Source organism: Mixophyes fleayi, chromosome 2, assembly GCF_038048845.1.
Source record: "Mixophyes fleayi isolate aMixFle1 chromosome 2, aMixFle1.hap1, whole genome shotgun sequence".
NCBI classification, from domain to species: domain Eukaryota; kingdom Metazoa; phylum Chordata; class Amphibia; order Anura; family Limnodynastidae; genus Mixophyes; species Mixophyes fleayi.
In genome coordinates, this window is record NC_134403.1 from 29,270,699 (window position 1) to 29,298,519 (window position 27,821).

A 27,821-nucleotide genomic window follows, 5' to 3' on the forward strand; every position below is an offset into this window, starting at 1 on the left:
AGATGCACCTCACTACATTAAAAAACAGAAGACACTAAATGGGCAGCACAGTGACTTAGTGGTTAGCATTTCTGCCTTACAGCACTGGGGTCATGAGTTCAATTCACGACCATGACCTTATCTGTGAGGAGTTTGTATGATCTCCCCGTGTTTGCATGGGTTTTCTCCGGGTGCTCCGGTTTCCTCCCACACTCCAAAAACATACTGGTAGGTTAATTGGCTGCTAACAAATTGACCCTAGTCTTTCTGTGTGTGTTAGGGAGTTTAGACTGTAAGCCCCAATAGGGCAGGGAATGATGTGAGTGAGTTCTCTGTACAGCGCTGCGGAATTAGTGGATAGATCTATCTATCAATCTATGAGATAAATAGATATATACAGAGATGTAAGATACATCAGTAGTTAAAGTGGACATTTAGAAGTGGCATTATGAAACATGTAATGGCAATATAAGTAAATAGAGTTTGATAGTTTTACAATGAAGGCAGTAGGAGAAGTGGTGTTATGGTATACCACCATATACCAGCCCACTTTCACCACTGAGATACATAGACAAATAGATAGAGAAGCACCTCCCTTCTAACACGGCAACTTCATGAAACTGGGAAAAAGACATAAGCTCAGATATACTATTCTATACACCGTATTTTACATCTATTAATCTCAAATAGTGGCTATAAGCTTTCTTCCTTTTTTCCCAACTTAATTCATACGTTTGATGTGATTGAATGTGATTTTACTGCAATGAGTGAATCCAATTCTCTTTTTGTTTTGCATGGCATAGCGACCTGGGTCGGAGGCGCCTACATCAATGGTACTGCAGAGATTGTTTATCTTCCCTCGAGAGGTCTTGCGTGGGTTCATGCGCCATTAGGATTTGCAGCAACTTTTATTATCGGTGAGCTGAGCTTCTATTGTTTTTTAATACTTTTTATAACATTTAGTTTATATGTATGTGAATACTGTGGTATAGAGCTAAATAGGAGGCACATAATGTGTGTTTTTATTAATTATGTGTTTTTTGTTGCATTTTTTTTTTAAAAAAAACATTGCCCTTACTTCAAGTGCTATGTATTACTTCCAGAAATGCTAATCTATAGGGAGTCAGTGGGAATGAAGCAATTTACAGACTATCACTTTATTCACAACATGATTTAATTGTTAGCATTATGAAGATTTCTGCATGGAAAATAGTGAAGCAAATTCAAACAAAGTTAAACTCGCAGAGATGCCAAAAAAACCCATCCACCCTTGTCTCCTTCTTCAAAGCAGATTCCATTCCATATAAAGAAAAACAATTTCAAGCTAGGAGACAAGCTGTACGTCCAGATGTGTAATATAGTTTATTTAGCTACTGCAGAGTGTCTATTGTTGTTGAGGGTACCTGGGGGCAGAAAATATAAATTAGCCAATCAAGGTTTAAGGGCATATATCTTAGAAGATGTTCACTGGAAAACTTTTGTGCCTGTTTCTCAAATCTATTAACATGAGAACAGTTCTATAAGTGACGGTACACATCATGTTTACATAAGCTCTCAATACAGCATCACAAACAAAACGAAAACTTTGACGACAAAAAAGTTTGATGCTAACTGGTGACACAACTGAGGCATGAAAGGCAAAGTGTATCGGTGACGTTGCTCACTAATTCCTAGGGGAATGGTACATCATGTCTTAGTAATGTCACTAGCCACTAGTGAATTGCTTGGCTGGATTTTCATGAATATTAGTCCAGCCAAATAAATGGCTGCCTCCACTTAAAGCATGTTTTTAATGAATTTATTTTGCCTTTACTCCACTTTCTTTAGTGTAAATGGCCCTTTACAAATAGAAATATACTAAAATGCACATAGCATGAGTTGTCAAGCAGTCTCTTTTTAATTTATCTCCAATTGTCCCATAGTTGCCTACTCTCTACAGGACTCAGAGCAATGCAGGCAACGTCCTGCCTGCAAGGTGGGTAAGGACATGCCGTTATGGCAAAATCACGTCTTCAAGCACTGTCGACTTCATTGAACACTCAGTGGGCCAGTGCATTATAATAAATTTAGCATCGTCATAGGCCTTGCCCCTATCAGTTTAAGAAACAAATGGTCTTCTTTTAATACCACCCTTCCCATCCCCTGAAAGTGAGGTGTGAAAGGAAGACGTGGATGTTCCACAAAATCCTACATCTGTTTCCTGCTGGAAGCGCCAAAACTGCAACAACAGAGAATAAAGAACCAAAGGAACCCAATGTGGATGCACTGTACAAGCTGTGAAACATACCTGAGTGTTCTAGAGACAGCAATTGTTCTCACCTGATCAGTCTGCTTATTTGTCAGATATAATCAGGCAACATTCAATGTTATGAATTAGTTCCATGATAAAACATGTAGCAATGGTATCTCGAGATCTTCCCTAGACCTTAATATAGTACTAGTCAGTGGTGGAAGTGGGGGTGTAATGGTGGTATGCCATAACGCTACCGCCACTTCTCCTGCTGCCTTCATTGTAAAGCTATCAAATTCCACTACTTACATTCTCATTACATTTTTCATGCCGCCACTTCTAAATTTCCACTTCAACCACTGGTACTAGTACACATAAAGCTTCATTCAAAGTGAACGCAAGCTTAGGTGTAACATGCGATTGAAAAAGTTGCATGCAAGTGTATGCGTATATAGACCGCATTCAGAGTTGAAGATGTGTCCAGGTCTGAATGAGTAGCAGATGTGTCCGCTTTACAACAGCAATGCAAGGCTTACTCACAATTTTGCCTACGAACACAACCATGAATAAAGAATGGCACCAAAACCTCCTCCAAGAGAAACTCCTCCCAACCATCCAAGAACAGTCTGGTGATGAACAATGCCTTTTCCAGCATGATGGAGCACTTTGCCATAAGGCAAATGTGATAACTAACTGGCTCGGGGATCAAAACATCGAATTTTTGGGTCCATGGCCAGGAAACTCCCCAGACCTTAAACCCATTGAGAACTTGCGGTCAATCCTCAAGAGGCGGGTGGACAAACAAAAACCCACAAATTCTGCCAAACTCCAAACATTGATTAGACAAGAATGGATGACCATCATGTGGCCCAGAAGTTAATTGACAGCACCTATAACTCCGCCACTTCTAAATTTCCACATTGACCACTATATATATATATATATATATAAATATATATATATATATATATATATATATATATATATATATATATATAGTGGCAAAAGCCCGCTACTGCAGAAGCACACGCGAACAACTTCTTCCTTTTTACGTAGTTTTATTGTCAGGATGGTAAATGTTTTGACACCATACAGATTTCACAGCATTTCTTGGAGACCCTAAACGCTAGCTAGACATAGCTCAGCTCTCTCAAGACCAGCCAGCTTCCCCAGCGTTGATCTCCCTGAACAAATGGCACAAACAAGCTTTTATACATGTTACTCCTCCCCCAGCCTTAGCTTGATGGACAGGTGACACACCCACCTTCTCTTTAAAAGAAAACACCCATCGTTGGCTCTGTTTGCACAGACACACCCTGTCTGTTTGCTGAGAGGAAATCATGTAAGTTAACAAACTTTAAACTACACATACGTTTTTACCTGGTTTAATCTCCACCTAGGTGCATAACTGTGCCAATGTTTTATTCTGTTTGTATAGTTTCTCTGCCTCTTGTCAGAAAAATGCCTCCCTTTGTTACACATCCCTCCCCCTAGCGTCTCCAAGTAGGGGGACGCGGACTTCGCTAGGAACGCATATTTTCGTGACAATGCATCTGCATTCTTGTGCAGAATCCCAGGTCTATGTTCTACTGAGAACTTGAAAGGTTGCAGTGCCAAGAACCAGCGGGTTACCTTGGCATTTACCTCCCGGTTGTTCTGCATCCATCTTAATGGTGCATGGTCTGTTATTAAGGTGAACTCTCTGCCTAGGAGATAATAGCGCAGAGCTTCTGTAGCCCATTTTATGGCGAGACATTCTTTCTCCACAGTGGCATATTTTTGTTCCCTTGGAAGCAACTTCCGACTTAGGTACAGGACAGGGTTTTCTACTCCATTCTTCTCCTGTGACAAGACTGCACCTAAGCCAACACCAGAAGCATCAGTTTGGAGGAAGAACATCCGGGTAAAATCTGGTGCTTGTAGAACTGGAGAGGAACAAAGAGCTAACCGAAGATCAGACCAGGCGGTTTCTGCAGAGTCAGACCAGGTTAATCTATCTGGACAACTTTTTTTTAACATGTCCGTAAGTGGAGCAGCTCTAGTGGCGAAGTGGCTTACAAACCGCCTGTAGTAACCTACTAAGCCTAAAAAGGTTCTTAACTGTGACTTTTTTTCTGGTCTTGCCAAATTTTTGACTGCCTCCACTTTGTCTAGCTGAGGTTTTACACACCCTCGACCAACAATGTACCCCAAATATTTGGCTTCTCTCATGGCTATGGCACATTTCTCTGGGTTAGCTGTTAATCCTGCTGACCTTAATGAAGCTAAGACCGGGTCAACTTTGGCTAAATGTGATCCCCAGTCTGGGGTATAAATCACTATATTGTCCAGGTAAGCGGCTGCATAAGCTGTGTGAGGTCGTAGCAATTTATTCATGGCCCTTTGGAAGGTGGCAGGTGCCCCATGCAACCCAAAGGGTAGGACTTTATATTGATAGAGACCATCAGGGGTGGAAAATGCAGTCTTTAGCTTGGCTGTGGAAGTCAGGGGAACTTGCCAATAACCCTTTGTTAGATCAAGGGTTGGTAAATAATTGCTACCAGCAAGATTTTCCACTAGTTCATCCACACGTGGCATCGGATAGGCATCAAACTGCGACATACTCTTTAGGCGCCTAAAGTTATTGCAGAACCTAATTGTCCCATTGGGTTTCGGGACAAGCACAATGGGACTAATCCATTCACTAGTGGACTCTTCAATTACATGTAACTGGAGCATCTTCTCGACCTCCTTCCTCACGTCCACCCATCTGGCTTCTGGAATACGATAAGGCTTCTGCTTTACAATGACTCCTGGCGCAGTGACAATGTCGTGTTCGATTAAGGTAGTGCGCCCAGGAATGGAAGAGAAGACATCCCTGTTCTGGCGAATCATTTCTTCAGTCTGTTGTCTCTGCTGAATGGACAAAGCTGGCTCTATGGGCACTTCAGACTTTTCAATGGCAGTACTCACTACCTGAGGAGAGGTTTCCTCATCATGCCAAGGTTTAAGGAGGTTAACATGGTACGGGCAGCTTGGTGGCAACTTCCTAAAAATTGGAAATTGACACAATTTATCTCATATATTAAAAAACAGAAGACACTACATGGGCAGCACAGTGACTTAGTGGTTAGCACGTTTGCCTTACAGCACTGGGGTCATGAGTTCAATTCCCGACCATGGCCTTATCTGTGAGGAGTTTGTATGTTCTCACCGTGTTTGCGTGGGTTTCCTCCGTGTGCTCCGTTTTCCTCCCACACTCCAAAAACATACTGGTAGGTTAATTAGCTGCAAACAAAAAAAAAGTTGACCCTAGTCTCTGTCTCTGTCTGTGTGTGTGTTTGCCTGTCCATGTCTGTAAGTTAGGGAATTTAGACTGTAATCCCAATGGGGCAGGGACTGATGTGAATGAGTTCTCTGTACAGCGCTGCAGAATTAGTGGCGCTATATAAATAATTAATGATGATGATGATGGTATATTTGCTCCTCCCTTCTCCTACCTCACTGAGGACATCATTAAACAGTGGGAAGTCTAGCCCCAAAATGAGTGGATATGGGAGTTTAGGTGCTATGGCAGCTACCACCATAACAGTTTTGTCTTTGAGTGTGACTGGTAGTATTGTTCTTTCATACTCCTCTGTCGTGCTATATACGCAAAGAACCTTCACCTTGGGCAACCGAGAAGTTATGGTTTCGGGTAAGGCAGAGCTGGAAACCAATGAGAGTTCACTCCCCGAGTCAACCAAGGCCAGAACAAGGTTTTGGTTGATTAGCACAGTCACCCGGAACAAACAAGGACTTCCTGATGTGGGACTCATGGTAAAACAGCTTGGAAAAGCAGGCCCAATATGTGCCACGGAACAGTCCATGGGTTCCGGTAGTTTAGGACACTCTGCCTTAAAGTGGCCTGGCTCACCACACTCAAAACACTTCAGATTAGACAGCTTTGCACCTGGCCCTCTGTCCGTAGCAGTTTTACCATTGGGCCCTGTAGCAAGGATTGTCAAACCTGGCTTTTGGCGTGGCAGCGGCTTTGGCACAAATGCAGGTTCTTTAGTCATTTGCTGTAGTGCACAAAACCTTTCTACCACGGTGGCAAGCTCTTCATAAGTTTGTGGGTCTGATTGCAGAACCCACCTTAGCAAATCGCGGTTCAGCCCCCAGATGCAGTGATCTATCGCCAGAACTTCAATAATCTGAGAAGGCGAATTCTCCTCAGGCTGCAGCCATTTCTTTAAAATTTTAGAAAGCTCAGCCACTTGCGCTCTGACCGTTTTTTCTTTATCATAGCGCCATTGGTGATAGCGCTGGGATCGGCCTGGCCCGGGAACTCCAATGCGAGCCAATATCTCAGACTTTAGGCACAGATAGTCAGAGGCCCGTTCCTTATCTAGATCCATATAAGCTCGCTGAGCTTCACAAGTCAGATATGGCGCCAGCCTCTCAGCCCAGTCTTTAGGAGGCCATTTTGCCCTTTTTGCAAGTCTCTCAAAGGAAATGATATGCTTCTACGTCATCAGCTGGTGACATTTTCTGGAGAACAGGACCAAGTGGTTCATTTCTGTCATGCCTCACCTGGCTTAACTCTTCTCTTAAGAGCCTTGTGTTTTCCACCTGTGCCTCGGCAACTCGTAGCATCTGAGCTTGCTGTTCTTGCTGCGCAGCGGCCACATTCACGAGGGTTCTCAGTACTTCCTCCATGTTGACGTCTATGCGGGTTGGGTAGCAGAAACTTGCTTCCCGGAGCATCCCACTTCTGACCCCACTTGTGGCAAAAGCCCGCTACTGCAGAAGCACACGCGAACAACTTCTTTCTTTTTACGTAGTTTTATTGTCAGGATGGTAAATGTTTTGACACCATACAGATTTCACAGCATTTCTTGGAGACCCTAAACGCTAGCTAGACATAGCTCAGCTCTCTCAAGACCAGCCAGCTTCCCCAGCGTTGATCTCCCTGAACAAATGGCACAAACAAGCTTTTATACATGTTACTCCTCCCCCAGCCTTAGCTTGATGGACAGGTGACACACCCACCTTCTCTTTAAAAGAAAACACCCATCGTTGGCTCTGTTTGCACAGACACACCCTGTCTGTTTGCTGAGAGGAAATCATGTAAGTTAACAAACTTTAAACTACACATACGTTTTTACCTGGTTTAATCTCCACCTAGGTGCATAACTGTGCCAATGTTTTATTCTGTTTGTATAGTTTCTCTGCCTCTTGTCAGAAAAATGCCTCCCTTTGTTACTATATATATATTGTGACATAATCAGAGGAACAGGTACCATCACCTGGAGTAGAAAACATCACGAAAATGCAAGATTTCTAGTACAACTGACCTCAGACAGTTTTATTGAGCATGTGCAAGTGAGCAAGACATAAATAAAAGCCTTGAATGTCCGGCACTAACTAAACATTCCTTAGAGGCCCTCTCTCAAGTCTGAGACCTTGTGTCCCAGATTTAAACGCCAAACAAAGGTTATTTGCTCACCCTTAGCAGGTACTCTCAGGAGGCAGCCAGCCTCCTCCCCAGGTCCTGAGAGACAGAGTGATCAGGGCTGCAACCTTTGATAGAGCCCACACAGGTGCAACTCTTAATTAGTCTGCTGTGAAACATACTCTGGGAAGCTTTTACTCACAAGGCTGAACAATCTCCCAGTTGTTAGCGTATACAAGGCAGGAGACCTGGGGCAAATATATCTGTACTTCAGCATTAATCCAATGACTTTGTCACATATTCCCCCACCCTTGTTTTGACCCATAGGCTGAACATTTATAATCCCTAAACGCTCCTCTATTTCTGACCAAAAAATTTTGCATCATGCTGTAAACTGGGTGCGAGGTTATTGGTTACAATTTCTTTGAAACCCAAAGGAATATCATTTACTGGAGGGACCGGGTAGCTGACAGAGCTGCTCTATCTTCCAAGGTTTTACACACTTTTCACTATAGACCTGTTCGAATTCTTTTTTTTTTTTTTTTTTTAAACAAGTGTTTATTAACGGTCAAAAAAGAATTAACAGTGCAAAAGGATATATGCTATATCAAACAAAATATATTCAGTACATTGGATAGTGAAGTAGAAGTCTCCGTGCTTCAGAGATAAAATAGCACAGATTCAATGAAATAAAGACCGGCATTTTTAAATTTAAAAGAGAAGAAAGAAAAGAGAAGGAGAAGGAAGAGAAAGAGGAAGATAAAAGAGAAGATGAGAGGTGGAGGAGGAGAGGGGGGAGGTGCGTAGGAAATCCCTCTTGAGTCAGAGGCAAAGAGATGGGAGGGGAAAGGGTTACATAAGGGCAGGGGGTATAATTAGGTAAAGAGGGAGCGGTATTGGAAGTGAGACATCCAGGGGTCCCAGACCTTGTTAAAAGATTTGGCTGTGTTTTGTATAATGCTAGTCATGTATTCCATCTTATACGTATGCCAAATCCTATTAGTTACAGCGGAGAATGAAGGGAGGGGCAGCCTGCCTCCAATCTATGGCGATTTGACATGTGGCCGCTGAAATAATGTGACGAGCAAGTTTATTTTGGTGTCTAGTGGTCGTGGGGAACCCGAGGGGTAGAATGAAAAATTTAGGGTCGAAGGGTAAGGGGGTTTGAATTGACCTGTTCTAATTCTTTTGTTCCAAACGAACATACCTTAGCAAAGGATAGATGCACCAACAGATTTTTATAAAGGGGCCTGAGACCTTGGCACTGACCCACAGAGCAGGATGCACAATAATCAAAGACATCTTTTCTAATTCCTGTTCAGAAGAACTGCTGCAAAACTCTACCTGAGGTTTCTTCTAGGCGTAAATGCTTAGCAATTGTGGAACCAACACCGTTCTTCTATAGACTTTAGGAACTACCAACCATTGCAAAACGTCTTTTCCTTTTTTGAACACCCGATACCACAACTTCTGGTTTATTGCCATTTAAGGGTACAACCACCTATCACCAGGTTCTACTAGTTTACCATTAATAATTTTCACACTTTCTCAGGCTGTTAGTACAGAGGAGTCTTTTAACAACATTTCCTACTTCAACAGAACGTACATTACCCTGCGCTTCACTGCTGTCCTCATCATTTTCTGAATCACCACTCACGTTTGAAAAGAGGACCACTTCTGACTTGAGGAACACTCCCACTATATCAGTGACATTACCATGCAGGGCTGGTCTACTTATTTTTGCAACCATCTGGGTTTCCCATAGCTTCCAGAAGTGGGAACAATCTCTCCCCAATATCATATCAAACTTGAAACCGGGAACTAATCCCACAGTGACTACCACATGACCACATTGTATTTCTTCTTGTACCTCAGCAGCATCATAATGCCGTGTATCCCCGTGTATGCAAGTTACGACAATAGTTTTCTCAAGACATTTTAAGGGGTTCACCAACCCTGCTTTTACAAGAGAAATCATACTGCCAGAATCTAGCAAAGCCTTTACCCTGTTACCTTCTTCAGTAATTTGACACATTAGCTTGTCAGGCTCAGCCCGTTGGTCTGCAGTACAAGGTAACTGGCCACATATAGACATTCTGCGATGTACGTAAGCATTATTACATTGCATAGATTCAAAGGTACTTGAATAATTAGCAGCAATATGGGCTAAGTCACCACATCTAAAACAGGTAATCACATTTTTATCACATTTCCTATGAGGCCGGAACCTTCTTGGCATAACTGGCCAATCTCCAAGTTCTGAGCCTACAGTCTCTGTACTTTTCAGTTCATTCCATCGCTCAGCACCCTTTTTCCATGGAACTGTCTTACCAGAGTTCACTGGAGCTCGCCATTGTGGAACCAGAGGTCGCCGGGGTGTACTTTTCATTTTATCACACACCAGGCTCTCAGGTCCTGTCACTTACCTCTTTGCTGCCTTTCCAAGCTGTCCCTGCGGTCCTCAGACTCTGCTGGTTTCAGATCTCTCTGCAAGAGGCTTTGCAGTCTGTCTCCCCTTCAGAGATTCCTCCAGAATCAGGGTATGGGCGCTGCCATCTTGGATTCGGTCACATGATTCCTCCCAGCCAATCAGGGGATAGCAGCCTCCACTTCAGGTTTCCCTCCAACACCAGTTCCTGGAAGCTGCCATCTTGGATATGGTCACCTGATCCATATCAGCAACTCAGAGTGCTGCTTCTGCCCAGCTGACCGCAGTCTCCATTAGGGAATCAACAACTACTAAAAAAAGGACTTCCTGGAGTCCTTACCTTTTGCCAGTGCAACGTTGTTATTTCAAACGCCAGCCTGGTTCCCAGCAGTCTGAAATCCTTTCTGTTGTTCCAGTTCAGACAGTGCAGTCTGCATCCCGCTGGATTCCGGTTTTGTTCCAGTCCCGTCATCCAGCATTCCGGTTCCAGCATTCTGCCAGCATTTCGGTCCCATTCCAGATTCAGAAATTCAGTTTCTGTCTGATCATCTCTGCTAGTTTATCACCATCTGCTCCTGTCCTTCTACCTACATGCAAAGGAACATAATCAGGCCACCCAGCTTTGTGTCACTATATATATATATATATATATATATATATATCGGCAATATGTGGACCCTGCAGGCTAAGTGTTTAAACACTTTACCTGCGGGGTCCACACATTGCAGTTTTAAATTAACCTTCATCTAAGTCGCACTGACGTGAAAGTGAAGTGCCGGAGTCCTGTGTCTTCGGAATCACTGCATGTCGGCATGCCGCTTCCATTGGAGATATGGACCTTCGGTTTTCAGGTAAGTCTTTATTTTCTATTTGTTTTTCTCACCTTTCAGATTTTTTTTGTAGTAATAAAGCCTGTCAGATTTTCCAGCATCAGTGATACGTACCCAACCCGACTAGAGAGCTGCACTCGGTTAGTTAGCATTAGGGTCACAAGGAGGTGTGGGTAATGTAATGTTGGTTACTGATGTCAGCCTGAGGAAGGTTTGCTGTTTATTTTGATACGAACAATAAAGCACCATTGATTTCAAGCAAGAAGCTGTCTGTGACTGCGGGCTGTCAGTGTCACAAGGGGTGTCAGCAGGGCCGGATTTACCGCTAGGCAACCTAGCGGCTCTCGGGGGGCACAGCTGGGGGGGACAGGAGTATTTTTTTAAAAAATGGAAAAAAAAAAATTCGGCCCCTCCCCCGACTCGCGGCACCCCCCCCGAAAAACTGCGCATGCGCAAAAAAACATCCCCGTTCTGTCACTGCAACTATGGTTGCAGAGAGCGGTGAGTGACGGGGAGGGATCATGTGATCCCTCCACACATGCGCTGTCCAGCTCTGCTCTTCAGAGCAGAGCTGACAGCACTGAAATCTGACAATTTTGATAAGTACGCCAGCTTCAGACAAGTTACCGGAAGAAACTTTTTTTCGAAACTTGTTAGATTGCGGCCAGGAGCAGTCACCATACTGTTGAATGGTGACTGCTCCCAAAAACGAAGAGTAGTGCAAAGCAGCAGATATCCACGATATCTGCTGTGATGCACCTTTCATAAATATGCGGAAGACACAGAGGGACCTTAATTTCATGGTAAGTCCACTATCGTGCTTTCTTAAATATGCCCCATAGTTTTGTAAATTTGAAAAAGAATAATTCTATAAAAATGAGGATAAATTAATATTTTTTTAATTATTTAATCCAGATGGATATAATCTGTTGGATACAAAGATATATCTGCTATCTTTTCTCTGCATTTCTTGAGTAAGGTCACTCCTATCATTATCATCATTTATTTATATAGCGCCACTGATTCCGCAGCGCTGTACAGAGAACTCACTCACATCAGAGAGAGAGAGAGAGAGAGAGAGAGAGACTCCTATAAATGCATATTTTGACTTTTTCTATCCCAAATGCTGTCAGTCCACCTGCGCTGCCTCAATGCTTTGTGACACAGTGTCTGGCTACTGTCAATGTTTTCACTTTTCACGGGGCAGATATGGCATTCCTAATACTGCCTGTAAGCTGAAGAATTCTCTGCTTGAGGGGTTCTGTTCGTCGTTCCCACATAGCTCTTCTTGCAGGGACATATTCAGCAGTAAATATCTCCTGTTGTGTTACATCTGTGATGCAGTCCCTAATTATCTTGTTATGGCCTTACCTGTCTTTAAATTCCCTTTTTAGTGATCATGAATTTGCAGGTTTTCCCACAGCCACATTAGAAAGAGCTCTTCCTTTTTGTGGATTTTCCCATTTCGATGTAAGGTGACTAGAAGCCAGAATGTCCTTCAGATTCTTAGTTTTCGAGAAATTAAAACAATGAAATTGTAACAAGGCTATTTATTAATAGAGGACAGCAGCAGTTATCTCTGATATCTGCTGCGGTCCCAGTCTCTTCTATTGCAAATCCAGTGTCAATGGGGGCAGCGATTTTGCCCTATTTATCAAGTTCTGAAATTTGGATCTGGACCCTGGTAGCTAACACATACTTGCGTACTCTCCCTGAATGTCAGGGAGACTCCCTGATGCTGAGCCAGTACAAGACGTGGTTGGCTTTGCCATCTGTGGCGTGATGACAGTTCAGAAACTGTGTCCTATGTCCATGTATTGATGCCTATGGAGGTGGCCATTTTTATGCAGACCAAGATTTAATCAAAGACTTACAGGTAAGACAACATGACTTCAGTAATGGAGACAGAAATGTAAAAGACACTTCAGTCTCTAGAGATTCATTATCTGCTTTTCTTTAACGCATAGTTGCCATTCCCAGGGGTGCACGAAGGGGGAGTTTTCTGGGTCTCCAGAAACCCCTCCCCTCCGCTAAAGAAGTGCCCTACATAGCGGCACTGTACTATTTAGCAGCCGCGGCACTGTCAAAGAAGCGTCCGCGGCTGCTATATAGTACAAAAAAAACAGAGAGAGAGCTGCTGCACATGCGCCCACGCAGCAGCTTAGTTTTCGGCAGCACTGTACAGTGCCGTGGCTGCTGTATAGTACAGTGCTGCCGAAACGAAGCTGCTGCGCGGGCGCATGCGCAGCAGTTCTCTCTGTTTTTTTTTTTTAGGGGGGGGCAAACCCCCTCTTACAAATCCTGCGTGCGTCCCTGATTCCGGGAGACTTCCGCATTTCTGGGAGGGCTCCCAGGAGAGCAGGGCAACCGCTTCTCGCCCCCCGTATTAGATAAGTGGTGGGGGCGGGGCTTAATGATGCAAATACCGCATCATCTTAGTCCCACTCCTGCTGTAATTGGCCAAAATTGTGACAATCGTTTAGGGGCGAGGCCAAAATATGCCATTCGTCAAGCCCCGTCCCGGAACGACCACCTACCCTGGGATCTCCCTAAAGCCAATGAGGAAAAGTTGGCAAGTATGAGCTAACACCATCTGAAGATCCCTTCCAGCAGGCTTCGTGCTCTCCCCATTACAAATTCTGCCTGGCCATGGGACCCTGAAAGTATTTGATTATTTGCTGGGACAGGCTCCTATCGGAGCCGCTGATCTAAAATGTTAATCTGTCATTATAAAGTTATAAATATATAAACATTGATTAACAAATAAACCACATCCTACTGTGTTTTCTTTGAGTATAACGACAGCACATTAGGCAGGCATACTGAGCGCAACCTTCTTTTGTTTCAGAACACACATAAATCAGCTCTAAGCACTATCAAATTCAACAAGGAACAGATGTAAACATTAAGGATGAGCGGGCTCGGATTTCTCTAATCCGAGCCCACCCGAACAGTGCGGATCCGACGGGATCCGAGCACTGTTCGGGTATTTCCGGCGGCCAAAAAAAATGAAACTGAGGCTCTGACGTCCGAGTCTCGCGTCGGATCTCGCGAGACTCGGATTGCATACATTCCCCGCTCGCGCCCGGCATCTTCAGTCGGGCTCAGATCATTGAAGAGGGAGATTATAGGTTTAGTGGTGCTCCGTCCTGTGTCCTGTCACTCTGTCCTGCTTAATATCCAGTGGTTACTTGGTCCTGTGCTCTGTCCTGCTGATCAGTCCAGTGGTTATTTTGTCCTGTGCTCTGTCCTGCTGATCAGTCCAGTGGTTATTTTGTCCTGTGCTCTGTCCTGCTGAGTCCAGTGGTGCTGTGTCCTGTGCTCTGTCCTGCTGAGTCCAGTGGTGCTGTGTCCTGTGCTCTGTCCTGCTGAGTCCAGTGGTGCTGTGTCCTGTGCTCTGTCCTGCTGAGTCCAGTGGTGCTGCCTGTGTCCTGTGCTCTGTTCTGCTGAGTCCAGTGGTGCTGCCTGTGTCCTGTGCTCTGTTCTGCTAAGGGCATTGTCATTTATAAATTATTCAAAAGTTATAAAAAAAAATTAAAAAAATTATAAAAAAATTATAAAAAAATAATTAAAAAAAAAGATAAAAAAATTAGTTAAAAAAATACTAGGTACTGCTATTTCAAAGTCAAACTACGTTCACTGTTGCTGCTGTACCAAAAAATAATAGGTACTGCTATTTACTATTTATTTATTTATATACTGTTCATTATTTCTGTAGTTCCAAAAAATAGGAACTGCCAGTTCTATTACTACGGTCACTGTTTGTGTAGTTCCCAAAAACAGGAACTGCCAGTTTTATTACTACGGTCATTGTTTGTGTAGTTCCCAAAAAATAGGAACTACCAGTTCTATTACTACAGTCATTGTTTGTGTAGTTCCAAAAAATAGGAACTACCAGTTCTATTACTACGGTCATTGTTTGTGTAGTTCCCAAAAAATAGGAACTGCCAGTTCTATTACTACGGTCATTGTTTGTGTAGTTTCCAAAAAATAGGAACTGCCAGTTCTATTACTACGGTCATTGTTTGTGTAGTTACAAAAAATAGGAACTGCCAGTTCTATTACTATGGTCATTGTTTGTGTAGTTCCAAAAAATAGGAACTGCCAGTTCTATTACTACAGTCATTGTTTGTGTAGTTCCAAAAAATAGGAACTGCCAGTTCTATTACTACGGTCATTGTTTGTGTAGTTCCCAAAAAATAGGAACTGCCAGTTCTATTACTACGGTCATTGTTTGTGTAGTTTCCAAAAAATAGGAACTGCCAGTTCTATTACTACAGTCATTGTTTGTGTATTTCCCAAAAAATAGGAACTGCCAGTTCTATTACTACAGTCATTGTTTGTGTAGTTCCAAAAAAATAGGAACTGCCAGTTCTATTACTACGGTCATTGTTTGTGTAGTTCCCAAAAAATAGTAACTGCCAGTTCTATTACTACGGTCATTGTTTGTGTAGTTCCAAAAAACAGGAACTGCCAGTTTTATTACTACGGTCATTGTTTGTGTAGTTCCCAAAAAATGGGAACTGCCAGTTCTATTACTACGGTCATTGTTTGTGTAGTTCCAAAAAATAGGAACTACCAGTTCTATTACTACAGTCATTGTTTGTGTAGTTCCAAAAAATAGGAACTGCCAGTTCTATTACTACGGTCATTGTTTGTGTAGTTCCCAAAAAATAGGAACTGCCAGTTCTATTACTACGGTCATTGTTTGTGTAGTTCCAAAAAATAGGAACTGCCAGTTCTATTACTATGGTCATTGTTTGTGTAGTTCCAAAAAATAGGAACTGCCAGTTCTATTACTACAGTCATTGTTTGTGTAGTTCCCAAAAAATAGGAACTGCCAGTTCTATTACTACAGTCATTGTTTGTGTAGTTCCCAAAAAATAGGAACTGCCAGTTCTATTACTACAGTCATTGTTTGTGTAGTTCCAAAAAAATAGGAACTGCCAGTTCTATTACTACGGTCATTGTTTGTGTAGTTCCAAAAAATAGGAACTACCAGTTCTATTACTACAGTCATTGTTTGTGTAGTTCCAAAAAATAGGAACTGCCAGTTCTATTACTACGGTCATTGTTTGTGTAGTTCCCAAAAAATAGGAACTGCCAGTTCTATTACTACGGTCATTGTTTGTGTAGTTCCAAAAAATAGGAACTGCCAGTTCTATTACTATGGTCATTGTTTGTGTAGTTCCAAAAAATAGGAACTGCCAGTTCTATTACTACAGTCATTGATTGTGTAGTTCCCAAAAAATAGGAACTGCCAGTTCTATTACTACAGTCATTGTTTGTGTAGTTCCCAAAAAATAGGAACTGCCAGTTCTATTACTACAGTCATTGTTTGTGTAGTTCCAAAAAAATAGGAACTGCCAGTTCTATTACTACGGTCATTGTTTGTGTAGTTCCAAAAAATAGGAACTGCCAGTTCTATTACTACGGTCATTGTTTGTGTAGTTCCAAAAAATAGGAACTGCCAGTTCTATTACTACGGTCATTGTTTGTGTAGTTCCCAAAAAATAGGAACTGCCAGTTCTATTACTATGGTCATTGTTTGTGTAGTTCCAAAAAATAGGAACTGCCAGTTCTATTACTACGGTCATTGTTTGTGTAGTTCCCAAAAAATAGGAACTGCCAGTTCTATTACTATGGTCATTGTTTATGTAGTTCCAAAAAATAGGAACTGCCAGTTCTATTACTACATTCATTGTTTCTGTAGTTCCAAAAAAGGGGAACTGCCATTTCTATTACTACTTTCTTTGTTTCTGTAGTTCCAAAAAAGGGGAACTGCCATTTCTATTACTATGTTCTTTGTTTTTATAGTTCCAAAAAAGGGGAACTGCCATTTTTAATACTATGTTCTTTGTTTTTATCTGTGCAGTGGAATTCAGAACTGTTGAGGGTGATATATTGTGGCCCCGGTACCAAATTGGGTACCGGGGCCACTCCACTACGCAGTCCCGATAGATGCGTATCAACTACATTCAGTGTTGGGGCCAAATCCAAAATTAATGAAAATGACCTGTCATCGTCAAAAACAAGAAGTATTGACGCGCTCGAACTACACCCTGTATATGCTGCAGAGGATGTAGGAGCAGGCAGCTGTGCAGTGGAATTCAGACCCGTTGAGGATGATATATTGGGTACCGGGCCCACTCCACTACGCAGTCCAGAAAGTTACCTCGGTGCAACGTTTTGGACTAAAAAGAATATTGTGAGGTGTGAGGTGTTCAGAATAGTCCGGAAATTAGTGGAAATGATTGTTATTGAATGTTATTGAGGTTAATAATAGCGTAGGAGTGTAAAAAAACAAAAATTTTTAAAAATAAATCAGAACCCAAAACCCTAAATCAGAACCAAAACCTTTCGTCAGGTGTTTTGGCAAAACAAATCAGAAACCAAAACCTCAAGCTAATCAGAACCCAAAACCCAAAACCCAAAACACTAAAAGTGCCCGGTGCACACCCCTAGTAAACATAGGTGCGCTGATTAATTCAGGTGTAGATCTGCTCTGCTGTACTACCCAAGACACTGCAGAATACGTCCAATAACTATATGGATTATACATTTTCAATAGAACACACAGATTTTTTTTTTTTGAATTACTGTGAACTGTTAATAATAAAGTCATTAGTGGTAAAACAGTAAAAATAAACATGTTAGAGGCATCCATAGGAGACTGTCATCACTACTGATCAGAGCAGTCCTGTAGCTGCAGCAAGAGATACGGCAGAGAAACAAGTAAGTATGAGATGCCCAGGGCTGGATTCGGACGTGACTGCATGTGCTTGAGTGTGGCACGTCCTTACTGTTAATTGACTACGGCCAAATGCTCTTCCCCGCCCCGTTCCCTCACCAAAAACATAGGATAAGTAAGTAAGTGTCCTTTGTGTACATATATACGTTTACTGGCGTATGGTCAGGTGCTGGGCATGTAAATCGGCAGACACGTACCTTGATGAATCGGGCTCCTTATGTGTAACCATGAAATCCATAAATAGTAAATAAATTAGTAAAATAATAGTGAAATGAATGATCTCCGCTCTGTGAGAACCCAGATCCTATTGCTGTTGGGGGCGTGGCCAAGCGGAATGCATCAAATGCAGCGATTTGCGGGTGAATACAGACAGGAGCGGGGCAAGGATGACGAGATTCAATGTGAATCATGTCACTAGGCCCTTACCCTTACCCACTGCACAAAAGAAGTGGGCAGCTGCGGGAAGTAACACTTGTCTCCTGCGAGTCTGGAAGAACTCATACAAATTCGGGAGTGTCCCGGACATTCCAGGAGAGTAGGCGACTATGCTATATTCTGTGCATATCCACAGCCTTAGCTTTTACAGTGCTTGTGTCCACACCTCCCAAATGTCCCGATTTAGGCGGGACAGTCCCGATTTGAGGGCCCTGTCCCACCATAACTTTGTACCAATCAGCGGGGAAGTTGGGGGAGATCATGCCCTCTGCTGCTCTGCCTCGCACAGCAGTGGTCAACGGGTGGAGGTTTGAAACGGGGAGCCGTGGAGGGAACAGGGCAGCCTAGCGCTTCAAAACCTGTAGGCACGCCCACAGAATGTGCTCCTGTCAAAGTGATGCAGCAACATTGTGATTTCAAGCACTCCTCTCATAAAAGTTTTAATTAACATTTTCGAGTCCAGCCTGTATTCATGTAGTTATAACGTGTTTTTAAATAAAGAAATACATAACACTGCTCTAATGATCAAATATCACAGACTGCTTTTGATGGCAGGTCACTGCAGTGAAAGGATAAATGATTAGTATACATGTGAAGTCAATTTCAAATGGCTGCTTTAAAAAAATTTAATGTGAATTCAAGTGTTGTGAAACGTAGAAATAACAGGTTGCGCTGATTCAATCGGTGCTCGTGCTGTGTCAGGTGGGCGTAAAGGTCACCCGCCCTTCTTCACTATTTACAAGGCTTAGAGGAACAAGGCAGAGCTAATAATAAGGCTCTCCGAGCTCTATTGCTGCAGAGAATCAGCGACTTCTCAACATAATACAAGATTTTATAGATTTCATTGTTCACCCAGAGTCACTAATTGTACAAGGTGAAATCACAAAGACTGTAGACAGCGGTGCTGCCATTGTTCCCTATGCAGCTATTTTAATTAGGCAAAGGAAGCAACATGACAGGTTTCTCTTATGCCAATAAATGCAAATAAATTAGGCTCTCTGTGCTGAATAAATGATGTTCACATGTTTCCATAAAATGGTTAGAACATAAAAATGAATCTAAAAGAATAGTATATATTTTCTCCTTAATTAATGTCTTGTATTTTCCTATGACTAGAAACAGCCATAGACCCCAATGAAGGCACGCTATTATCTGTTAAATGTTATTTACCTCATTAACTGTATTGGCTGACATTACCTCTCCCTTTCATCACTCTGCTGCCATTACCTCACGACTTATTTTGGTGGATTTCACCTCATGATGATTTTACCTCACTACTTGTATTGGTGGTTGTTTACCTCACGATTTGTGTTGGTAATGTTTTGTATTGGGTAATGTTTACATCACTTCTTGTATTGGTGGGTGTTTACCTCACGATTTGTGTTGGTAATGTTTTGTATTGGGTAATGTTTACCTCACTACTGGTATTGGTGGGTTTTTACTAGAGATGGGCGGGTCCGGTTCTCCGAGAACCGAACCCACCCGAACTTTGGGTATCCGAGTACCGAGCTGAGCAGCTCGGTACTCTCCCGCCCATTCCGAATCCAAATCGAGGCCGAACGTCATTGTGACGTCGTCGGATCTCGGGACTCGGTTCTCGCGATACTTCAACTTTATAAATACACGCCTCCACAGCAATCCATCGCCATTTGACAGAGGGAGAGAGCAGGGTGTAGTCATAGGCTAATTAGAGCAGGGACAGAGAATACCATATTGTTCTTGCAATTGCTCTAACCAAAATCGCTAGTGCAGAGAGGAGGATAGAGGTTTATTATTTTTTCTTCATATTTGGCACTCAGCGCTTTTGGGGTGTCCCCCATAATTGTGCATTAATATTTCTGGCTGTCAAAAGTCATATCTGTCAGCAGTATCTACTCAATAATTTTTAGCACTCCTCAGTGTTTTTGGGGTGTCCTCCCTAATTGTGCATTAATATTTCTGGCTGTCAAAAGTCATATCTGTCAGCAGTATCTACTCAATAATTTTTAGCACTCCTCAGTGTTTTTGGGGTGTCCTCCCTAATTGTGCATTAATATTTCTGGCTGTCAAAAGTCATATCTGTCAGCAGTATCTACTCAATAATTTTTAGCACTCCTCAGTGTTTTTGGGGTGTCCTCCCTAATTGTGCATTAATATTTCTGGCTGTCAAAAGTCATATCTGTCAGCAGTATCTACTCAATAATTTTTAGCACTCCTCAGTGTTTTTGGGGTGTCCTCCCTAATTGTGCATTAATATTTCTGGCTGTCAAAAGTCATATCTGTCAGCAGTATCTACTCAATAATTTTTAGCACTCCTCAGTGTTTTTGGGGTGTCCTCCCTAATTGTGCATTAATATTTCTGGCTGTCAAAAGTCATATCTGTCAGCAGTATCTACTCAATAATTTTTAGCACTCCTCAGTGTTTTTGGGGTGTCCTCCCTAATTGTGCATTAATATTTCTGGCTGTCAAAAGTCATATCTGTCAGCAGTATCTACTCAATAATTTTTAGCACTCCTCAGTGTTTTTGGGGTGTCCTCCCTAATTGTGCATTAATATTTCTGGCTGTCAAAAGTCATATCTGTCAGCAGTATCTACTCAATAATTTTTAGCACTCCTCAGTGTTTTTGGGGTGTCCTCCCTAATTGTGCATTAATATTTCTGGCTGTCAAAAGTCATATCTGTCAGCAGTATCTACTAAATAATTTTTAGCACTCCCCAGTGGTTTGCGCTCAGAATGGATTCAAAGCAGTCCACATATGATCTGAATGAGCAACCAGGTTCTGTCACCAGTCCTGATGTTAGTGTTCCCAGTACGTCATCTGGCCAAGGCGATGTCAAACAACAGAGTGTTTTCAAATTAGTGCAAGAAACAAAAACCCAAAAAAAATTTACTGTCGTGAAGCGAAAAAGAAGTGTAACTGAGCAAAAGTTAAGTGACGATAAAAAAAAAATTGCAAGCATGCCATTCTACACATGCAGTGGCAAAGAGAGAATGAGGCCTTTACCTTTGGCTATTAGTGGCAGATCCCAAAAAGTTACCCAGCCTACAATTGGTGCACAACTACTGTTACGCGTCAAAGCCGAGCTGCAAGATAACAGTGAGGCATTACAGGAGAATATTTGCTCTGATTCACAAATGACAACAATCCCTGTGGAGAGTCCATCCAACAGTGGGATGTCTAATCGTGAGCATTCTGCTGATGTGTGCCTTAATAGCCCGAGTGTAGCCGGTGATACCCAAATTGAGGATGCCACTTTGGAATTAGAAGAGGATGAGGGGGAGATTTGTGTAGGCGACGAGGGCGCTAATGAGGATGTTGATGATTATGATGCAGACAGATACCAAATTGCCTTTCTCAATTTCTATTTATATTCTAGATTATATAACGGCTGAATAGTTTTCTATTTTACTCCTAGTGGAGAGAGGATCTGATACAGACAGATACCAAACTGACTTTGTCCATTTCAATTTATATTATACTGTATATAACGGCTGAATTTATTAGTATTTTATACAAGTGGAGGGGGGCCTAGAGAGACAGAAACCAAACTGGCTTTCTCCATGTCAATTAATATTGTACAGTCTATAATGGCTGAATTTTTTGGTATTTTATACAAGTGGAGGGAGGCCTAGAGAGTCAGAAACCAAACTGGCTTTCTCCATGTCAATTAATATTGTACAGTCTATAATGGCTGAATTTTTTGGTATTTTATACAAGTGGAGGGGGGCCTAGAGAGACAGAAACCAAACTGGCTTTTTCTATTTCTTTACATATTTAACTATAAGTGTAGGGTGTAATATACATCCAAAGACGATGGCTGCATTGCCAATATGCATAGATGGAGAGGAAGACAATCTGTTTTGTGTGTAGAATAGGCCTACCAACGAAGAATTAAACTGTTTTTTTGGATGATTTATTACCTCAACAATTAGATTACTTGTCTCTAAAACAGTTGGAGCACTAAATTGGGTTAATTTAGGCCCAAAAACATGGATTTTCCAAAAAAATAGCAAAACAAAACCAAACAAAACCAAAACCAAAACCAAAACACGCAATGGCGGTTTTGCAAAACCAAAACCAAAACCAAAACACGACGGTAATCCAGATCCAAAACCGAATCCAAAACCAAAACACGGGGGTCAGTGACCATCTCTAGTTTTTACTAAGGATGAACGGGCTCGGATTCCGCTAATCCGAGCCCACCCGAACAGTGCGGATCCGACGGGATCCGAGCACTGTTCGGGAACTTCCGGGCGCAAAACTAATCGAAACCGAGGCTATGACATCCAAGTCTCGCGTCGGATCTAGCGAGGCTCGGATGTCATAAATACTCACCTTGCGGCCGCCAACTTCATTTCGCCTGACATCAGGGAAGAGGGAGGGTGTGTAGGGTAGTGGTGCTCTGTCCTTGTGTCCAGTGCTCTGTCCTTGCTGAGTCCAGTGGTGCATCAGTCCAGTGCTCTGTCCTTGCTGAGTCCAGTGGTGCATCAGTCCAGTGCTCTGTCCTTGCTGAGTCCAGTGGTGCATCAGTCCTTGCTGAGTCCAGTGGTGCATCAGTCCAGTGCTCTGTCCAGAGGATGTAGGAGCAGCCATCTGTGCAGTGGATTTCAGATAAGTTGGAGGAGGTATTGTGGTCCGGTACCAAATTGGGTACCGGGGCCACTCCACTATGCAGTTCAGAAAGCTTTGTATCAGATATTAAACTACATTCACTGTTCCTGCCAAATAAAAAAAGAATGAAAATGCCCTGTCATCAACGAAAACAAGAGGTAGTGACGCGCTTGAACTCCACCCTCTATATGCTGCAGAGGATGTAGGAGCAGCCATCTGTGCAGTGGAATTCAGACAAGTTGGAGGAGGTATTGTGGCCCTGATACCAAATTGGGTACTCCACTACACAGTCCAGAAAGCTTAGTATCAGATATTAAAGTAATTAAATTACGTTCACTGTTCCTGCTACATCAAAAAAGCATGAACATGCCCTGCCATCAACAAAAACAAGAGGTAGTGACGTGCTTGAACTCCACCCTCTATATGCTGCAGAGGATGGAGTAGCAGAAAAAGGCCATTCAAGCCTACACAGCCACCTACGATGGGCCACGTGTTTGTGCCGCTCACTTGTGTCGCTTAGCTTAGACATCCAGCTATCTCAGTGCAACGTTTTGGACTAAAAACAATATTGTGAGGTGTGAGGTGTTTTGAATAGACTGGAAATTAGTGGAAATGATTGTTATTGAATGTTATTGAGGTTAATAATAGCGTAGGAGTGAAAAAAAAAAAAACAGGACTGGATTTTATCACTTTTTATGCTTTTTTTAAAAATAAATCAGAACCCAAAACCCTAAATCAGAACCAAAACCTTTCATCAGGTGTATTGGCAAAACAAATCAGAACCCAAAACCTCAAGCTAATCAGAACCCAAAACCCAAAACACTAAAAGTGGCCGGTGCACACCCCTAGTTTTTACCTTGTGTTTGTATTGGGTAATGATTACCTCACTACTTGTATTGATGGATGTTTACCTCACAATTTTGTTTGGGTAATTTTTACTTTACAGTTTGTGTTGGTTAGTTTTTACCTCTCTACTTGTATTGGTGGATTGTTGCCTTGTGTTTGTAACGGGTAATGATTAACGCACTACTTGTATTGGTGGGTGTTTACCTCACAATTTTGAATGGGTAATTTTTACTTTACAGTTTGTGTTGGTTAGTTTTTACCTCTCTACTTGTATTGGTGGGTTTTTACCTTGTGATTTTTATTGGTTAGTTTTTACCTAACTACTTGTATAGGTAGATTTTTTTCTCATAATTTGTATTTGTCAATTTTTACTTCACAACTTTTTTTTTTTATATAAAGTATTTTTTTTATTATTTTTACAAGTTTGCTAAGAAAATAAGCATAAACATTGTATTGTATACGTTAGTCAATGTTGCAAGACATTAAAAACTATTTTAACTAAAATTTGAGTCATGTAGTTTGTAAAGAAGTATTGTAGAGTGTATACACCAATATTCTGTATGTATGGGGATAACTCACAACTTTTGTTGATTGATTGTACCTCACTATGGGCCTGATTCAAATCTAAATGCATTAGCACACAACGTGTGCTTTTAAAAAACGCATGGCACTTGTGTGTATGTACGACCCGTACTCAAATCCATGCGTATCTGACGAATATGTTCTGATGTGCATATGATAGTAGCTCACTTACCAGATGTAAATTGCATGTAAGAGTATTTGTGTTTGTTTTTTTTTGTTTTGTTTAGATATTTTGAGTGATTTTAGAGCAATTGTACGTCTTTGCTCCGAATTCACATCTGAATGTACAACCGCTAATGTTCTTAATTATCCTAATTGACCTTATTACTCCTAAACAATGATATTTTCTGACAATTACATAATATTAAACCTCTTACTGCATTACCTCATCAACCTGCATTCCATGCAATAACTCCTTTATCAAATCCTTTACTAACAAACATGTCTCATTATTACAGATTTGCTTAGCAAAAATAAAGCATACGCACAGAAAATATATTAACAGTAATTGTCTTAAATTAGACTAGTATATACTGTATGTGTATATATATATATATATATATATATATATATAAAATATCAAAACAAACACAGAAGGACGATGCCTTCAGGTGTACATCTTAAATACATAGATGACAGACATAAAAAAGCAATAAGCAAATTACAGTCCAGGGGGTATATAACTAGTCAATGACTGTGTAAGACACCGCAGGACAATCCATAGGGTGTTGAGCTAGTCAGTGTTAATTTAGGACACCGCAGGTAGTTCATATAACCAATGCACAGGATGTATATATAGACTGATTCAGTATTAGATCAGCATAAATCAATGTAAAAGACTGTGCAGTATAGTGATAAGGTGGTGTGCGTACCATATATAAATAATATAACAGCTTATCTGTGTATTGGCTCCTCAGTCATCCCGAGTTGTAGTTTCTAACCATGTTATTTATTATTTACTCACTTTCATGAATGTATATATCTGTTCAGTGTATATTGTTTATTTTCAATTAGGGATGAGCGCACTCGGATTTATGAAATCCGAGCCCACCCGAACGTTGCCGATCCGAGTCGGATCCGAGACAGATCCGGGTATTGGCGCCAAATTCAAATCTGAAACTGAGGCTCTGACTCATAATCCCGTTGTCGGATCTCGCGATACTCGGATCCTATAAATTCCCCGCTAGTCGCCGCCATCTTCACTCGGGCGTTGATCAGGGTAGAGGGAGGGTGTGTTAGGTGGTCCTCTGTCCTGGTAGATCTCGTGCTGTGCTGTTTAGTTCTGTGCTGTGCTGTTTAGTTCTGTGCTGTGCTGTGCTGTGCTGTGCTGTGCTGTGCTGTGCTGTGTTCTGCAGTATCAGTCCAGTGGTGCTGTGTGCTGTGCTCTGTCCTTCTGAGGTCAGTGGTGCTGCTGGGTCCTGTGCTGTGTCCTGTTCAGTCCAGTGGTGCTGTGTCCTGTGCTCTGTGCTTCTAAGGGCATAGTTATTTCCCCATTATTCCCAAGTTTTTAAAAAATAAAAAAAAAGTAAAAAAAAATAAAAAATTAAAAATTAAAAAAAAAATATATAATTATAACCAAATTTGCAAAACCAATCCAGCAGTATAAGTCCATTGGTACTGCAATATTACAAAGTTCACACATTCTGCAGTATCAGTCCATTGGTGCTGTGTCCTGTGCTCTGTCCTGCTGAGTTCCGTAGTGCTGCTGGGTCCTGTGCCGTGTCCTGTTCAGTCCAGTGGTGCTGTGTCCTGTGCTCTGTGCTTCTAAGGGCATAGTTATTTCCCCATTATTCCCAAGTTTTTAAAAAATAAAAAAAAAGTAAAAAAAAATAAAAAATAAAAAATTAAAAAAAATAAATATAATTATAACCAAATTTGTAAAACCAATCCAGCAGTATAAGTCCATTGGTACTGCAATATTACCAAGTTCACACATTCTGCAGTATCTTGTGCTACATATAATGGAGACCAAAAATTTGGAGGATAAAGTAGGGAAAGATCAAGACCCACTTCCTCCTAATGCTGAAGCCGCTGCCACTAGTCATGACATAGACGATGAAATGCCATCAACGTCGTCTAGCAAGCACGATGCCCAATCTCCTAGTACAGGGCATGTAAAATCCAAAAAGCCCAAGTTCTCAAAAAACAGCAAAAAAAGAAACTTAAAATCATCTGAGGAGAAACGTAAAGTTGGCAATATGCCAATTACGACACGTAGTGGCAAGGAACGGCTTAGGCCCTGGCCCGTGTTCATGACTAGTGCTCCAGCTTCACCCAAGGATCTAAGCCCTCCTCCCCCCCCCTACAAAAAATTTAAGAGAGTTATGCTGTCAGCAACAACAACAAAACAGCAAAGAACTCTGCCTTCTAAACAGATGACATCACAAATCCCCAAGGCGAGTCCAAGGGTGTTGTTGGTTGTGAACCCTGACCTTCCCATCACTGTACGGGAAGAGGTGACTCCATCCAGCATTTGCAGCACGCCCTCTGCATATGCTGGAAGGATCACCCACAGTCCAGTTACAGATTTGGCTAATGAAGGTGTGAATGTTGTACTCTGGGAGGAGGATATTGATGTAGCTGGCGCTGAGGAGGATGTTGATGATTATGATGCAGACAGATACCAAATTGCATTTCTCAATTTCTATTTATATTCTAGATTATATAACGGCTGAAAAGTTTTCTGTTTTACTCCTAGTGGAGAGGGGATCTGATGCAGACAGATACCAAACTGCCTTTGTCCATTTCTTTGTATATTTGAATTGCTAGTTCTACAGTCTATGCAGGCTGCTTTATTTATATTCAACTACAAGTGTAGGGCGGGGCATAGATAGCCACCAAAGTAACGTGGTCCATTTAATTTCACTTTCTAGCTCCACAGTCTGTGCAGCCTGCTTTTTTTTATCTTCAAAGTATTTATATTTACAAGCCTTGCAATCTAAATTAACTAGAGGTAGTGACGTGGTAGAACTCCAAAAGGCAGTTTGGAAGCCCCTGTACAAACTGGCTCTATTTTTTAACTGAGTTGTCCCCCCTCCAGTGTGTACTCGGAAAGAGTTTTTAGTGCAGCGGGGAACCTGGTCAGTGAGCGGCGAAGGAGGTTGCTTCCTCACAACGTTGAAAAAATGATGTTTATAAAAATGAATAATCAATTCCTCAATGAAGTACAGCACTGCCCTCCAGACAGTACAGAGGGACTGTGGTTGTGGAGTCCAGCGGGGACGAATTGATAATGTGTGAGGATGAGGAAGTACACACTGTAGGGGGAGAGGAATCAGAGGTTGAGGATGAGGATGACATCTTTCTTCAGTAGAGCCTGTTTAGTTTGTACAGGGAGAGATGAATTGTTTTATTGGTGTGGGGGCCCAAACAAACCAATAATTTCTGCCACAGTTGTTTGGTAGGCCCTGTCGCTGAAATGATTGGTTTGTTAAAGTGTGCATGTCCTATTTCAACAACATAAGGGTGGGTGGGAGGGCCCAAGGACAATTCCATCTTGCAACTTTTTTTTTGGCATTATGTGACCATTCAACAGTCGTTTGCCATGTTCAAAAAGTAAAAGAAAATGCCAACAAATTCAATAAATTAAATCAAAAGTTAAATGCCCTGTCATTATTTAAAACAAGAGGTTTTGACGTGCTAGAATTAGTGTAGTGTTAAGATGTTATAAACACTACACTTGGAAATTGGAGGAGGTAATGTGGCCCCGGTATCAAATTGGGTATCGGGGC

At 41.9% G+C, this 27,821-nt stretch overlaps 1 protein-coding gene across 1 annotated transcript in view; it reads left to right on the plus strand.

The window, feature by feature from the left end:
• LOC142140816 (high affinity choline transporter 1-like) overlaps positions 1-27,821 on the plus strand; it is a 60,594-nt gene that overhangs the window by 8,273 nt on the left and 24,500 nt on the right. Inside the window, exon 2 of the mRNA XM_075198736.1 lies at positions 783-896. Coding sequence (XP_075054837.1) covers positions 783-896 — 114 coding nt within the window. The remainder of the gene's footprint in view (positions 1-782; positions 897-27,821) is intronic.